Source organism: Odocoileus virginianus, chromosome 2, assembly GCF_023699985.2.
Source record: "Odocoileus virginianus isolate 20LAN1187 ecotype Illinois chromosome 2, Ovbor_1.2, whole genome shotgun sequence".
Taxonomy (NCBI): domain Eukaryota; kingdom Metazoa; phylum Chordata; class Mammalia; order Artiodactyla; family Cervidae; genus Odocoileus; species Odocoileus virginianus.
The window spans coordinates 41,834,915-41,848,704 of NC_069675.1; the positions used below are offsets into that span (position 1 = coordinate 41,834,915).

At 35.9% G+C, this 13,790-nt stretch overlaps 1 protein-coding gene across 9 annotated transcripts in view; it reads left to right on the forward strand.

Annotated features, from left to right (window-relative positions):
- GCFC2 (GC-rich sequence DNA-binding factor 2) overlaps positions 1-13,790 on the forward strand; it is a 93,169-nt gene that overhangs the window by 59,954 nt on the left and 19,425 nt on the right. For 7 of the 9 annotated variants that reach the window (XR_011492149.1, XM_020910162.2, XM_070478761.1 and 4 more), the window contains exons 8-12: positions 638-719; positions 1,184-1,296; positions 2,322-2,521; positions 4,238-4,388; positions 9,799-9,920. Coding sequence is in view for 7 of the 9 variants with exons in the window: in XM_020910162.2 (XP_020765821.2) it covers positions 638-719; positions 1,184-1,296; positions 2,322-2,521; positions 4,238-4,388; positions 9,799-9,920 (668 nt within the window). In the remaining 2 variants the exon portion in view is untranslated. Of the gene's footprint in view, positions 1-637; positions 720-1,183; positions 1,297-2,321; positions 2,522-4,237; positions 4,389-9,798; positions 9,921-13,790 lie in introns of those variants that run through there. The other 2 variants (XM_020910167.2, XR_011492158.1) reach the window with 2 other exon arrangements.

The following is a 13,790-nucleotide window of genomic DNA, read 5'->3' on the forward strand; positions in this document are numbered from 1 at the left end:
GTTAAAGAAATTCTGGTGGGTTTCAGTATAGAATCATCTATAAGATCTCATTATATTAATAAAAGAATTGGATGCAGCCCTTTAATTCTCACACTGATTTTGTATTTGCCGAGATGTCTTCCTTTGATTAAGGTGCTGTCAGGGTATAGTGAAAGACATGAGATGACAGCATCAAGTAGATGATAAAAGTAAAATCAAAATGACTCAAATATATGACATTTAGTTGGTCATAAATTACAGTATATGCTAAAATAGGAGATAATATGATTGACATATTGGTAATGTGTTTCTAGAATTTGACCATAGGGACAGAAAAGAAAAATGGTGAAAACTGCTGAAAAAGAATACAAGGGAAAGAAACTTTATTTTTGTTATAGTTCTCAAGTGCTGAACTATATTTGCCAGACAAGGTACATTTTCTTAGATTAGCAAACTCAATACCTATTAATATTGTGGTAGAGAGTTAACATTGCAATTTCATTGCATAATGAAATATGTAATTTAAGCATAGTCTATGTATGGATGTTTATGTATACAAATATGTATACATACCTAAAATATAACTTTTGTTTTCAAAATGTTTCACTGTATTTCTTTTTAGAATTTACAGTATAAAATCAATTTTATTCATTAACAGGCACACCTGAGACATCAATAAATAATAGCTTGGCTATGGATGAAAAAACTCAATGGATTTTAGAAGAGGTTGAATCTCGAAGGTAACTAAAGACTTAAAGCATCACTGAGCAAGTATTTTCATAGTTTAAATATAGTTAATCATATAGTATAAATAACTATAACCTAGCATATTAATTTGTGAGAATGGTGTAGAACCAAAATTTAGTTAAGCAGTCCTCTGCCCCATGATTTAAAGACACACTTGTGCAATTGGATCAGTTAGAAGGAATGTGTAAAGTGGTATTTATCAGGTTGGGACTGTCTTATACCTGGAAGCTAGTCCTAAATACATTGCTACTCCTTTTTCCAAATCATGGGAGTGTCTAACAAGAATAAGAGGGAGAATCAGTTCAGATTAATGAAGCTAAAATGTCAAAAATATTAACATAAAATTGTGTGAAAGTATGATTGTTTATTTCTGGGCATGTTAAGTAATGATGACTTTTACTTTTTGTTTTAAAGCATTTATTTTCATATTTTATTTTTGGTTTATTGCAAAATACAGGGCACAGAGAAGACAAGCAAGGATTCTTTCTGGGAATTGTACTCATGAAGAAGGAACATCTAGTGATGATGAACTGTCTTCAGCAGACAAGATTGACTTCCAAAAAAGCCAAGGTCAGTTATCAAGTTTCTGATGTGGCTTAATTTGAAATACTGAAATGATGGAAAATCTTTGCCATGATTGCCCTTAATTAAGCTATCCAAAATAGTTGGAAAAATTCAGAAAAAATAATACTTTTTTTTCCTTATTAGACTTGTCTGTACCTCTGAAAGAATGGATAAAGTGGAGAAGTGGGATGAGTATTCCTGCATCTTTGTAGTTTTTTCCCCTCAAACTTTCTCATCTCCTGTTATAAATGGACATTTTTGGCTTCATTTCTCTGCTACATGCTTTCTATATTATCGTTTTTTTCAATTTTTAAAAAACTTTTTTATTTGGCTGTGCCAGGTCTTAGTTGTGGCTTGTGAGATCTAGTTCCCTGACTAGGGATTGAACCTAGGCTTGCTTCATTGGAAGCTTGGAGTCTTAGCCACTGCACCACCACAGAAGTCCCTATTTGTTGTTCATTCGCTCAGTCATGTCCAACTCTTCACAAGCCCATGGACTGCAGCATGGCAGGCTTTCCTGTCCTTCACAATCTCCCGGAGTTTGAATTTGAATTGAATTTATAGTAAAGTCCATTTTTAGCATTATAAGAAGGTAAAATATGTACAGTTGAAAGAATGTGGGCTTTACAGTCAAAACAGATGAGTTCAAAGAGGGAATCTTTTCTATGTGACTTTAAGTGAATTACTTGACTTCACTGTATCTGATATTGTTGTTTGCTTTTTCTTTGTCTGTAAACAGATAGGCTAGAAACATTTACCTTTTAGGGAAGATAGTTATGATGATGACATGAGATAATGTGTTTATAATGTTTTGGCATATAGCAAGGGCTTAATAAATGGTAGATTTTATTAGTATCAGCTGTCACTAAGGTGTGTTTTTTTTTAATAAAAACTAATTTATATTTTAATGTCAAGGAATAACTTTCAACTCAGTTGATTACATAAGTTATACATAAATATGTTTATAGGAATCAAACTTAAAGATCACAAATGTAAAATGCGTAATATACAAAGACTCATTTTCTTTACAGGTGACATTTTACAGGATCATAAGAAGATTTTTGAAGATGTGCACAGTGATTTTTGTAATATCCAGAATATTTTATTGAAATTTCAACAATGGCGAGAAAAGTTTCCTGATTCTTACTATGAAGCTTTCATTAGTTTATGCATTCCAAAGCTTTTAAATCCCCTAATACGATTTCAATTGATTGATTGGAACCCTCTTAAGGTATATGAGCTTAACATGAAAAAAATAATCCTGATCTCATTTAGTTACTTAAATCCTCTTGTTATCAGGTTAACTGTAATATAAAATATCTCACCTTTAGAGATGGAATTAATCATCATGCTTTGGAGTAGTAGTCTACATTTATCATTTCTTGGTTCTCACTCTATTTTAAGGCTAACACATCAGTAAAGGAAACACTTTAAAAAAATCTTTTGTGGTAAGTTGAAGATCACTCAAAAAAATAAAGATAGTATTAGACCATAAGAATTTTGCAATCTGAGTGAAATTCAAAATAGGTACCAAGAGTTCTGAAGTTGGAGATGACATAATGGGTGTACTTGACTAGGAAAGCTACAATGAAGATGGGGAATTTAAATGAGGATTTAAAGGGTATATAGAATTTAAACAGGAAGAGAGAGAGGAAGGAAAGGTGTTTTGTAAAGGTACATGGGGAGAAATAGTAGTTTTGTAGAGACTGCATAGATTCTAAATCGAAAGATATGAACTTGTTTTGATAGGTAATGGGAGGAGCTACATGATGAAGGTAATGATTTAGGAAGCTCTGAGCAATAGGCTATCTTGGAGGGTAGAGAGAAAGAGATGAAGATATACTGAAAGGCAGTTGCTGTAGCCCAAGTCCAAGGAGATGAGTTCCTCACATAGGGTGATAGTGACAAAGCAAAGAGGAAAGAATGGTTGATTACAAGTGATTTTATGAAAAATCAATAAACTACTGCAAATAACCCTAACACAACACATCAAAATGGTGACCCCAAGGTTTGGATTACAAGTTATTAGGACAATGGTAGTTCCGTTCATAGAAATGGTGTCTTTCCAAAGAGGGAAAAGGTTTTCAAGGAAGTTTTACACTATAGACAATGAAATGATGATGGGACATCCATGTAGTTAAGCAAACAGAACTGAGAAAATGAAATTCTAGGAAGAGAGGAGAGCTGAAAATAAAGATTTAACAAAGGGTGAATCCCTTTTGTTCGACTAAGGCAGGTCTTCCTCTGCCCTAGTCATGCATGCCTTTAGACTTTCTGTTAGGTTCAGGGCCATGCAGCGTTCTTAGTTTAGGAACCAAGCTTATCCCTAAGGTAGCTGGTTGGACGGCAGCCTATTTGTTAACCACTCAAGCTGAATTGAGTATTCTGTCACATATAGCAAAGATCTGTTCATTCAGTCATTCAACAAATAGTAATTGGCCATCTGCTGTTTGGTTAATAATAAGATAAGCCACATGCAAAGTATACATTTGTGCTAGGGAGACTTGGGAGAGCCAGAAGTGAATTTTGTATGAGGTAAGTATATCTTTAAAAGCAAATTCCATGGGTACTTTAACTGCTGTTGTTATAAATGTATATTTTGTTCCTAACAGTACCTGCCACTTAGTACATCCTGAATACACAGGGGGCATTTCTGGACATGAATAAATGCATGAAATGTAATATCCTGTCTCACCGTCTAGACATCATGTGTTAGTCATGTCATCCTGTCTAGCCTTGGTGGTCTAGTACTGTATGTGCATGAGTGCTGTCGCTCCAATCATGTCCAGCTCTTTGTGACCGTATAAACTGTAACCCACTGTATACGTTGGGTTAAAATATGGAATTATTCTCCCTTGATCCTTAGAAAAGCTCTGGTAATTACTGAAAAAGTTAACTGTTTAAAGATTAAGAATTTATTTATAACTTGGATTATTTTATTTATAAGTTTGATTCCATAGGTTTAAAACAGATGACATGGTTCACATCTATAAAAGATTTTATAGATTGCAGTATGGAAGATTCAAAGAAGGAAGATAGTTCTGATAAGAAAATCTTGTCTACTGTCATCAACAAAACAGTTATTCCTCGACTTACAGGTACTGTTTTATAATCTTGATAAAATTAAATTGTTCTTTAGCTAAGTATAAGATAAATAATTCCTGTTACAGTCACACATTTTTTTTGTTTTTGAACACAGCTGTAATATGCAGTAAAAATCAACAGATTTATAATTTAAGCTGATTAAAAACAGCTTGTTTGTGCAGGTGACTGGCTATCAAACTCCTGATACTCTTGGACCGTTAGTATTTGTGACATTCGCATTACTTTTATTAGTTACTTTTATAAGTCATATATTAGTGGCACACTTCGATTTCTACTATGTGTATGTCTTTCCCTTAACTTCTCCCCTTACATTTCTTCTTCTTTTTTTAAAAATTTTTATTGGTGTATGGTTGGTTTACAATGTTGTGTTAGTTTCAAGTGTACAGCAAAGTGAATCAGTTATGTATATATTCACTGTCTTTTAATGATCCCTTTCCCATACACGCCATTACAGAGTTTTGAGTAGATTTTCCTGTGCTGTATTTCAGGTTCTTACTGGTTTTCTGTTTTATATATAGTAGTGTGTCTAGTCAATCCGAATCTCCCAATTTATTCCTCCCCACATTTATCCCCTGGTAACCATAAGTTTGTTTTCTACAGCCATGACTCTACTTCTGTTTTGTAAATACGTTTGTTTGTAGCCTGATTTTTGGGTTCCACATAGAAACCATATCACATATTTGTCTTTCTCTGTCTGACTTACTTCACTCAGTATGACAGTCTAGGTTCATCCATGTTGCTGCAAATGGTATTTTTGGTCTTTTTTATGGCTGGGTGATAATATTCCATGGTATATAATGGAATATTACCATATCTTCTTTATCCATGCCTCTGTTGATGGACATTTAGCTTGTTTCCATGTCCTGGCTATTGTAAATGCTGCTGCAGTGGACATTGGGGTGAGTGTATCTTTTCCAGTTACGGTTTTCTCTGGGGTATATGCCCAGGATTGAGATTGCTGGGTTATTTAGTAGTTCTGTTTTCAGCTTTTTAAGGAAGCTCCATACTGTTCTCCATAGTGGCTGTTGCAATTCACTTTTCCACCAACAGTGTAGGAGGGTTCCCTTTTCTCCACACCCTCTCCAGCATTTATTGTTTGTAAATTTTTTGACGGTGGTCGTTCTGACCTGTGTGAGATGAGGCTTCATTGTAGTTTGATGTGCATTTCTGATGTTGGTCATCTTTTCATGTGCCATGTGGCCATCTGTGTGTCTTCTTCGGGGAGATGTCTGTTTAGATCCTCTGCCTTCTGGGCTACTTATTGTTTGATGTTGAGCGGTGTGAGCTGTTTGTATATTCTGGAGATTGAGCCCCTTGTTAGTTGCTTTGTTTGCAATATTTTCTCATTCTGAGGGTTATCTTGTTTTGCTTATGGTCCTTTGCTGTGCAAAATCTTTTAAGTTAAATTAAATCCCATTTGTTAATTTTTGTTTTTATTTCATTGCTCTAGGAGCAATGAAAGGTCTTGCTGCAATTTATATCAAAGAGTGTCATGTCTATGTTTTCTTCTGTAAGTTTTTTTAGTGTCCGGTCTTACATTTAGGTCTGTAATCCCTTTTGAATTTATTTTTGTGTATGGTGAGTTTCTTCTTTCTTTAGATAAATATTACTACATTCCCCTTACTTCTCCTACTAGCACTCAGAGCCGTAGGGCATTAATACTTGTGCCTGTCTGAACTTGTTTTATCTGAAATTGTACTTGATAAGTATGTAAGTATAATGTATATAAGTATAATGGATCTGTTCCACCATGTCACTGAAAATGGATTCTGACTGCAAAGTCTGAAAACTTAAAAACTAAAGCAACCTGCTTTATATTGCTTCTCAGCCAACTTGACTAAACTTTAAAGATTTTCCTCAGAATAATTTACAGTGCACTCATGGAGTATCTTGGAAAAATAGTGCTTTTAACCATTTAGTTTTAGCTATTAAGCATTATTAATGATAGCATAGAATATATATGCCTCACTTAAGTATTCATCTGAAAATTCCAAATACTTCACTTTACAATAGCTCTTTTTGAGCTCCCTGGGTAATTGCATACTCTCTTCTAGTGCCATCTATATCTGTGTTCTTCAGTAGCCATATATCACTCATGACTGTCACATTAAATAGTGCAGATGTCAGATGTTTTTTCCTTTCATCACAGAAAGTTCTTTTGGACAGTGCTTTTCTGCTTGATTTTCAATCAAAAAGAACTGAAAGAACAAGTCCAGATCTCTTCTTAGAGCACCAGATCTCTTACCAGAGTAATTTCTGAATATATCTACTTGGCAACTCAAATTCCAAATGCAAAATCACACTTGTCATCTTTGCTGCAGACTTATTCCTCTTATATTCCTTGTCTAGAAAATGGTACCTCCACCTACCCACATGTTCAAACCAGAACCTCCAAGTCATCTACTCCTGCTTTTTTCTTACCTCTTTATATAAGCAAATGCCACATCTGTTACTTTTTTCCTTTTTCTAACCCATTTTCTATACTTTAACCGTGGTGATCTGTCTAAAATGTAAGTCTGATTCTGTCATACCTCACTTAAAACACTTTATTCTAAACTGCCTTTAGGTTGAAGTCTAACCTCTTTAGCATGTGTTCTAGGACTTTCAGGATTTTGTCTCTGTTTAGTAGTTCTCTAGCCTCATCTTTTGCCAAGCTCAGCTCCTTCTTCCCCTCATCTCCACCTCTACTGGTCTGAAGCTATCTCCTCCTTGGCCTTTACATCTTCTACACTCCATCCACCTGACAAATCCCTTAACCTATACCTCTTTCATCTAGCTAACTAACTCCTCTTCATCTTTCAGAATACTCTATAGACATTATTTCTAGGAACTGGGTTAGGCATACCTTTTCAGGGTTCCTGAAGTACTCTAAACTAATCTTTAGGATGGTACCTACATGTTATAATTACTTACCTAAGCAACTATACATATATATATATATATAATATATTTGTATTTGACATTAAACAAAATTGTTCCGAGGCAAACCTAATCTTACTTATTGCTGTATTTCTAATAGTTAATGCTAGGCACATAGTAGATTCTCAGTATTAGTTGGCCAAATATTTCTAAGATTATTACAAGCCTAACCTTCTAGATGTCTGAGAAATCAGTTTTATATTTGATTTGGGGTGTTTTTTTAACCTATTTAAATTTTTTAAAAATTATTTAACTTGTATTTAAAAGAGTCAAGCACAGTTTTTAACTTCAGCATATACATCAGTAAACAAAATAATAATCCCTGATGTTATGGAGCTTTCATTCTGTGAAGGAGACAAACGATGAACAAGTAAAATCTATAGTGTGTTAGTTACAAGGGCCGAGGAGAAAAATAAAGTACGGGGGAGAGATACAAATTATGAAAGAGGAGTGCAATTTAAAATACTTTGGCCGGGGAAGGGCTTCCTGGAAAGGTCACAAATGAGCAGATTTCCAAAAGGAAGTAAAGAAGTGGGCCAAGTGAATGTCTGAGGTGACAGCATCTTAGGCAGCAGAAACAGCACATGCAGAGGCCCTGAGGCAGAGGCTAGCCTGATTTACTTGAAAAACAGCAGATAGGCCAGAGTAACTTTAGTAGAGTGAGCAATAGGGACAGTAAGAAGAGGTTGGCAGGATGACCGTGGCTGTGTCATATGGGGCCTTATAATCATTTGTAAGGACTTTTACTGTGAGTGAGTGAGAAGCAGTTGGAGAGTTTTGAGCAGAGAAGTGACAAGATGTGCCTTATCATTTTAACAGACTTATTCTGTTTCCTGTGTTAAGAATGAACTATATGCAGATCAGTTATGAAGCTTTTTCAGTAATCTAAGCAATAGTGGTTTGACTTGAGTGTTAAAAATGGAGGTGGCTGGAATGTGGTCAAATTCTGTGTATATTTCAAAAGTACTAACACTAACAGAATTTGATATGGATTGTGGAACAAGAGAGAAAGAGAGGAATCAAGAATGACTAAGTGGTTTTTGGCCTGAGCAGCTGGAAGCACAGAGTTGCCATTTCCTGAAATGGAAGACTGAGGGGAGCAAGTTTTGGGGAGGAGGTATAGCACGAGCTCAGTTTGACACCTGTTGGGTTTGATGCCTGTCATCCAAATAGAGCTGTCGACTGGGCTGTTAAATATATGAGTCTAAAGGACAGATCCACGGAGGAGATATAAATTTGGAGTGAATCAGCACATAGACAGCATTTAAAGCCACAAAACTGACTTGACATACTAAGGGTATAAATATAAATAGGAAAGAGAAGGTAAGTGACCTGAGTCCTGAGGTCCAGCATTTAGAAGGTCAGCAGGATGACAAGCAGACAGTAAAGGAGACAAGAGAGGTCCATGGAAACCAGCAGTATCCTGGAAGCCAAGTTTAAAAAAAAAAAATGTAGTTGTTGCTGTTAAATCAGATGGAGACTAGAATCAGCCATTAGATTTTGCAATGTGAAAGTTATCTGTTACTTGATAGGAGTAGTTTAGGAGAACTGCTGGAAGTAAGGCCTAACTGAAGTGAACTCAGGAGTTTGAGGAAAGAAATTGGAGATAGAAAGTTTCAACAATTGTTGAGTAATTTTGTTGTAAAATGAAGGAAAGAAATAGGGCAGCTCTAGAGAGGAAAGTAGAGTCAACAGAGGGATTATTTTTAATACAAGAAAAAAATTGTAGAGTGATGGACAAGACCCAGTAGAAGTGATGGTGATGCTGAAGTGAGAGGGCAGAATTCCAGGAGCAGAATCTTCAAGTAAGCCAAAGGGGTTGGACTCTTTTGTACAAACTAAAGGTTGGCATTAGCAAGGAGGCTAGTGCTTCATCCATAGAAATGGGAGACAAGTTAGAATTTATGGGTGCAGATGCTGCTAGATTCGTAGATGCTATGGTAGGAGCTTGTGGAGCTTTTCTGATTAATTCTGTTTTTCTCATCAAGTTGGGAAGTAAACTGACAGTGAGAGCAAGGGTGGAAAAAAGAAATCATAAGAAATCGTCATCTGGAAGAGTAAAGTCCATTAACTGAGAGCAAGGAGGAAGGAGAAGGCAGGAAATAATTGTCTCACAAGAAGGGAAAGAGAATGGGCCAGAGAAATGAAATCTGATTGCTGGGCAGCGTTTTGGTCTCACTGGAGTGCCATGGTGATCAATTTAAAGTGTACTTTTTTCCAGTCATGTTTTAACTGCATGGTTGCGGCCACCAACACTGACAAGGTAATTTAACTAGAGTTGCAGCTGAGCCATACAAGTTCAGCAAAACCCAAAAAAGATAAGAAAATTGAGTATGTATGCAAATACATAGTGTACTGATTGGCATTGATTTTTTAAAACCACTTAAGGAGGGAAGTAGCATTTGCAAAAGGCCTCAACTGTTTATATGTGACAAGCAAAGTAGTCTAGTAACTAAACTGCACCACTGAAAATGTTTGTTTCAGGCTTTGTAGAATTCATTTGGGATCCCTTGTCAACCACGCAGACAACAAGTTTAGTAACACAGTGCAGAATGATTCTTGAAGAACATTCCACATGTGAAAATGAAGTTAATAAAGGCAAACAGGTAATAATGTCTAGAATTATGAATTTCTTGATTTACTTTTAAATCAATATAATTTATTATAAATCTTTGTTTACAGATGATGCAGAAGTAATTATCAGAACACTATTGATGAAAAATATTTAGGACTGACCATTTTTTGCTCTTTATAATTAATAAGATTAAAGGATACACTGTGACATTTCCAAACATTCTTATAGGAATGGTAATCACTATAATAGAATACATAAACATGCAGTAAGACCCAGATTATTACTTTCATTCTTATTAGCGTATTTCTCTCTGTTCAATGGTTTGATTTATTCAACAGATCTCATGGCCCAACTACCTGTTTTTCAGGTTTGTGAATGTACATTGGCCCTGCAGAGATGAACAGGCATAAATACATTAGTGCAAATTGATTCCTTCTAAAAGAAAATTACATTTGTTCTTTTGGCAAAAATCTAGTAATATTATGACCTTACTTTAACAATAATTTTAAAACTAGACTAACATTCAGTATTTTAACTGGTATTCTGTAATCTGCATAGTCAAGAACAGGTAGCTCTTTGAGGATTCAAAGTTTTAAAAAGGATAGATTCTCAGCTTAATGTAGAATTGAGTTTTACTGAACATAAGACATAAAGAGGAAGGAACTTTTCAGAGGCTGTGGTGAGAGTTTCTTGAATCTTTTATTACAGTACTCTTTTTTTAAATCATTTTGTTTGTTGATAATATTGTAGATTGATGCAGTTAAAAGAGTAAGACAATTTTATGTTGAGTTTTAAGAGAATTAAGAGAGAGATTCACAGACTGGAGGATACCCAGAGGGGAATAATCAAAGTAGTTGAAAAGCAAGAAGACATGTCATATTCATATTCTGTGCACCAATAAGTTTTAAGTAATGAAGGAGGGAAGCTGTAAGAAGAAAAGGAGAGAAGAGGATACCAGCATGATTCTGCCATCAAGAATCACGTAATCTTAGAGGAAACAAGATACATATAAACTGTTACTTTAAGTAGGAAGTAAGTGGGAATGACAAGACTTACTTGTCTAGTTCCTGCTATGTCCTCAGTACTCTGTTAGTCCTTATTCCTGTGTCAGCCCACTTAGTCTCAGCAGTCCTGTTAAAAGTGGGTGCTAGGGCTTCCCTGGTAGCTCAGTGGCATAGAATCCGCCTGCCAGTGCAGGAGACGTGGGTTCAATCCCTGGTCCAGGAAGATCCGACAGGCAGAGGAGCAACTGAGCCCATGTACCACAGCTGTTGAGCCTGTGCTCTCGAGCCCGAGAGCCGCAATTACTGAAGCCTGTGCACCTGTGCTCTGCACCGAGAGACGCCCGTGCACCACAACTAGAGAGTAGCCCGTGCTCATTGCGACTGGAGAAAGGCCTGAGTGGAAGCAAAAACCCAGAATAGCCAAAAATAAACAATTTTTTTTTAAAAGATGATAGCTTTATCTTACAGATGAAGAATCTGAATCGCAGAAACCTGTTCACAGTAATACCTTGAGTTAGAACTAAGATTTGTACCTTGGTCAGTCTTACTTTGGGCATCCTCAGAGGCTCAGCAGTAAAGAATCTGCCTGTGATGCAGAACACACAGGAGACGTAAATTGGATCCCAGGATCGGGAAGATTGCCCAGAGGAGGGTGTGGCAACCCACTCCAGTATTCTTGCCCAGAGAATCCCATGGGCAGAGGAGACTGGCAGGCTACCGTCCACAGGTTGCAGAGTGGCAGACACGACTGAAGCAGCTGAGCACACATGCACTCAGTCTTACTTTAAAACCCAAGCTCATCTCACTGACCACATTGCCTCTCCATGAATGGCTCAGATAAAGTGCAATCAAACTTAAGAAGAGAGGCAGGAGAGAGAAATTTCAGCAGTGAAAGAATTTTTATTACATGTGGCATTTGAGCAAGGACCTAAAAGGAAAGAATAGGATTTGAGCATTGTAGCAACTGAAGGAGAAAGGGCATTTTCCACTCACCTCCAACAGGATAAAAACATGTGAAAATCATGCAAGAATTAGATTCAACTTTAAAGATGATGCGCTTGGAGATTATGTTTGATGAAGGAGTAAATTTATTTTGTGTTGTTACAAAGCATAGAACCAAGACGAGTATGTTAGAGCAAGCAAACAAGCAAACAGCTATATAATCCTGTATTTGCTGTCTACATGGGATTATGTAATTATAGCCTAAATGTAAATAGTGCATTTACAGTTACAGTTTTTTAAACACTTTCTCATTTGATCCTCAAAACCTTGTAAAACATGTTGATTTTAATTACATTTTTACAGGTGAGGAAGCTGGGGCCTAGAGGGCCAAGTCACTTTAAAAGATCACTTTTAACAGTGGCAGGCCTGGCATTTTGTAACCACTAAAGTCTTTCAACAGTTTATGGATTCACTATGAAGTTTTTATACTGGTAATCTTAATTCTGAAAACCCTCCTACTATGAATGTTGGAAATGGGTTTTTGGCTTTAGTAGGAGATCAGAACTACATCAGGACTTTTCAGCTTTGGCGTTCTTGGCATTTGGAACCAATATTTCTTTGTGTGAGACTGTTCTGTGCAGTAAGCTCCCAGTCTTGACAACCAAAAATATCTCTAGACTTAGAGAATATTCTGAGGCATGGCAAAGTTGCTCCTATTTGAGAATCAGTGTACTAGGTAAGATTCCAGGTTAGTAACACAGTTTGCTGGTGAGCTCACTCTGTTTTTCTTAGTGATGTTTAAAGAATTGAAGAGAATGAGAAAGGCCCCAGAGGCACAAATCAGACAGCACAGTGGCTGATTTTCAGTGAAAAGTAAGTGATTCTGTAAGCTAATGCCTGGTGAGAATACTTTTAATTCTAAGGTTCTAAAACAGATTATTACAGAGATGGATTATGAACACTTAAAATAAGAAAGCAGTGGTTACTGTAATCTCTCATTGATGGGGTTCCTAAAACCAAATCTATGTCAAAGCATATTCTTCCATATTACTAATATCTCAGTTACTTCCACTAAGTAAGGTACTGTACAGGTACAGTAAATAATTATTTAAATATGTTATGATTTTCTTATAGATCAAATTGGGGGGGGGGGAATAGGGTATAGTTAAATACAAAGAAAACCAGTAAAAGTATACCTAAAGAATACTGATTCATAAGGCTGGAATCCTCTCAGCTTTGTCCTGTTTGGTATTTTTATTGAATTGGATGAGTATGTAAAATACATGCTAATGAAATTTCTCAATGGCAGAAAGCTAGGAATTCTATCATAAATCTATGGATAACAGAATTAGAATCCAAAAGAATTTCAAAATACTGAGAAAAGGACTGACTCTCAAAATATAAAATGTGAAAAGAATATGTATTTTATGCATAAATAAAAGATGGGAGAGGCACAACTTTAAAGCAACACAGGTAAAATGGAGAGGGATTGTAATCATCCATAAACTCAGTATGAGTCAACAGTGTCACTTGAGTAGCAGAAAGACTGATGGAAGTTCATCCTTCTAGATGTCTGCTCTTTGGAGTAAAATTGTTATATGTGCTTTCCTCATTTCCCTGAGCTATTTGCATTTAATTTTAGGTTAAAGTATATTAAATGGAGAGTGTCTAAGATGGTATGGGAAAGACAAAATATAGAAAAGTGAGATATCAATCTTAAAATCTGAAGAGTTTTCATATGGAAGGATGATTAGATTTGTTCTGCATGATCTTGAGAGGTATACTATGAACAGTCTGTGGAAGGTGTAGAAGAGAAGTTTGTTTCTCATTGTTAACTGAAATCTAATGAATCCATGAATCAAGGCAAATTGGAAGTGGTCAAACAGAAGATGGCAAGAGTGAATGTCAACATTTTAGGAATCAGCGAACTAAAATGGACTGGAATGGGTGAATTT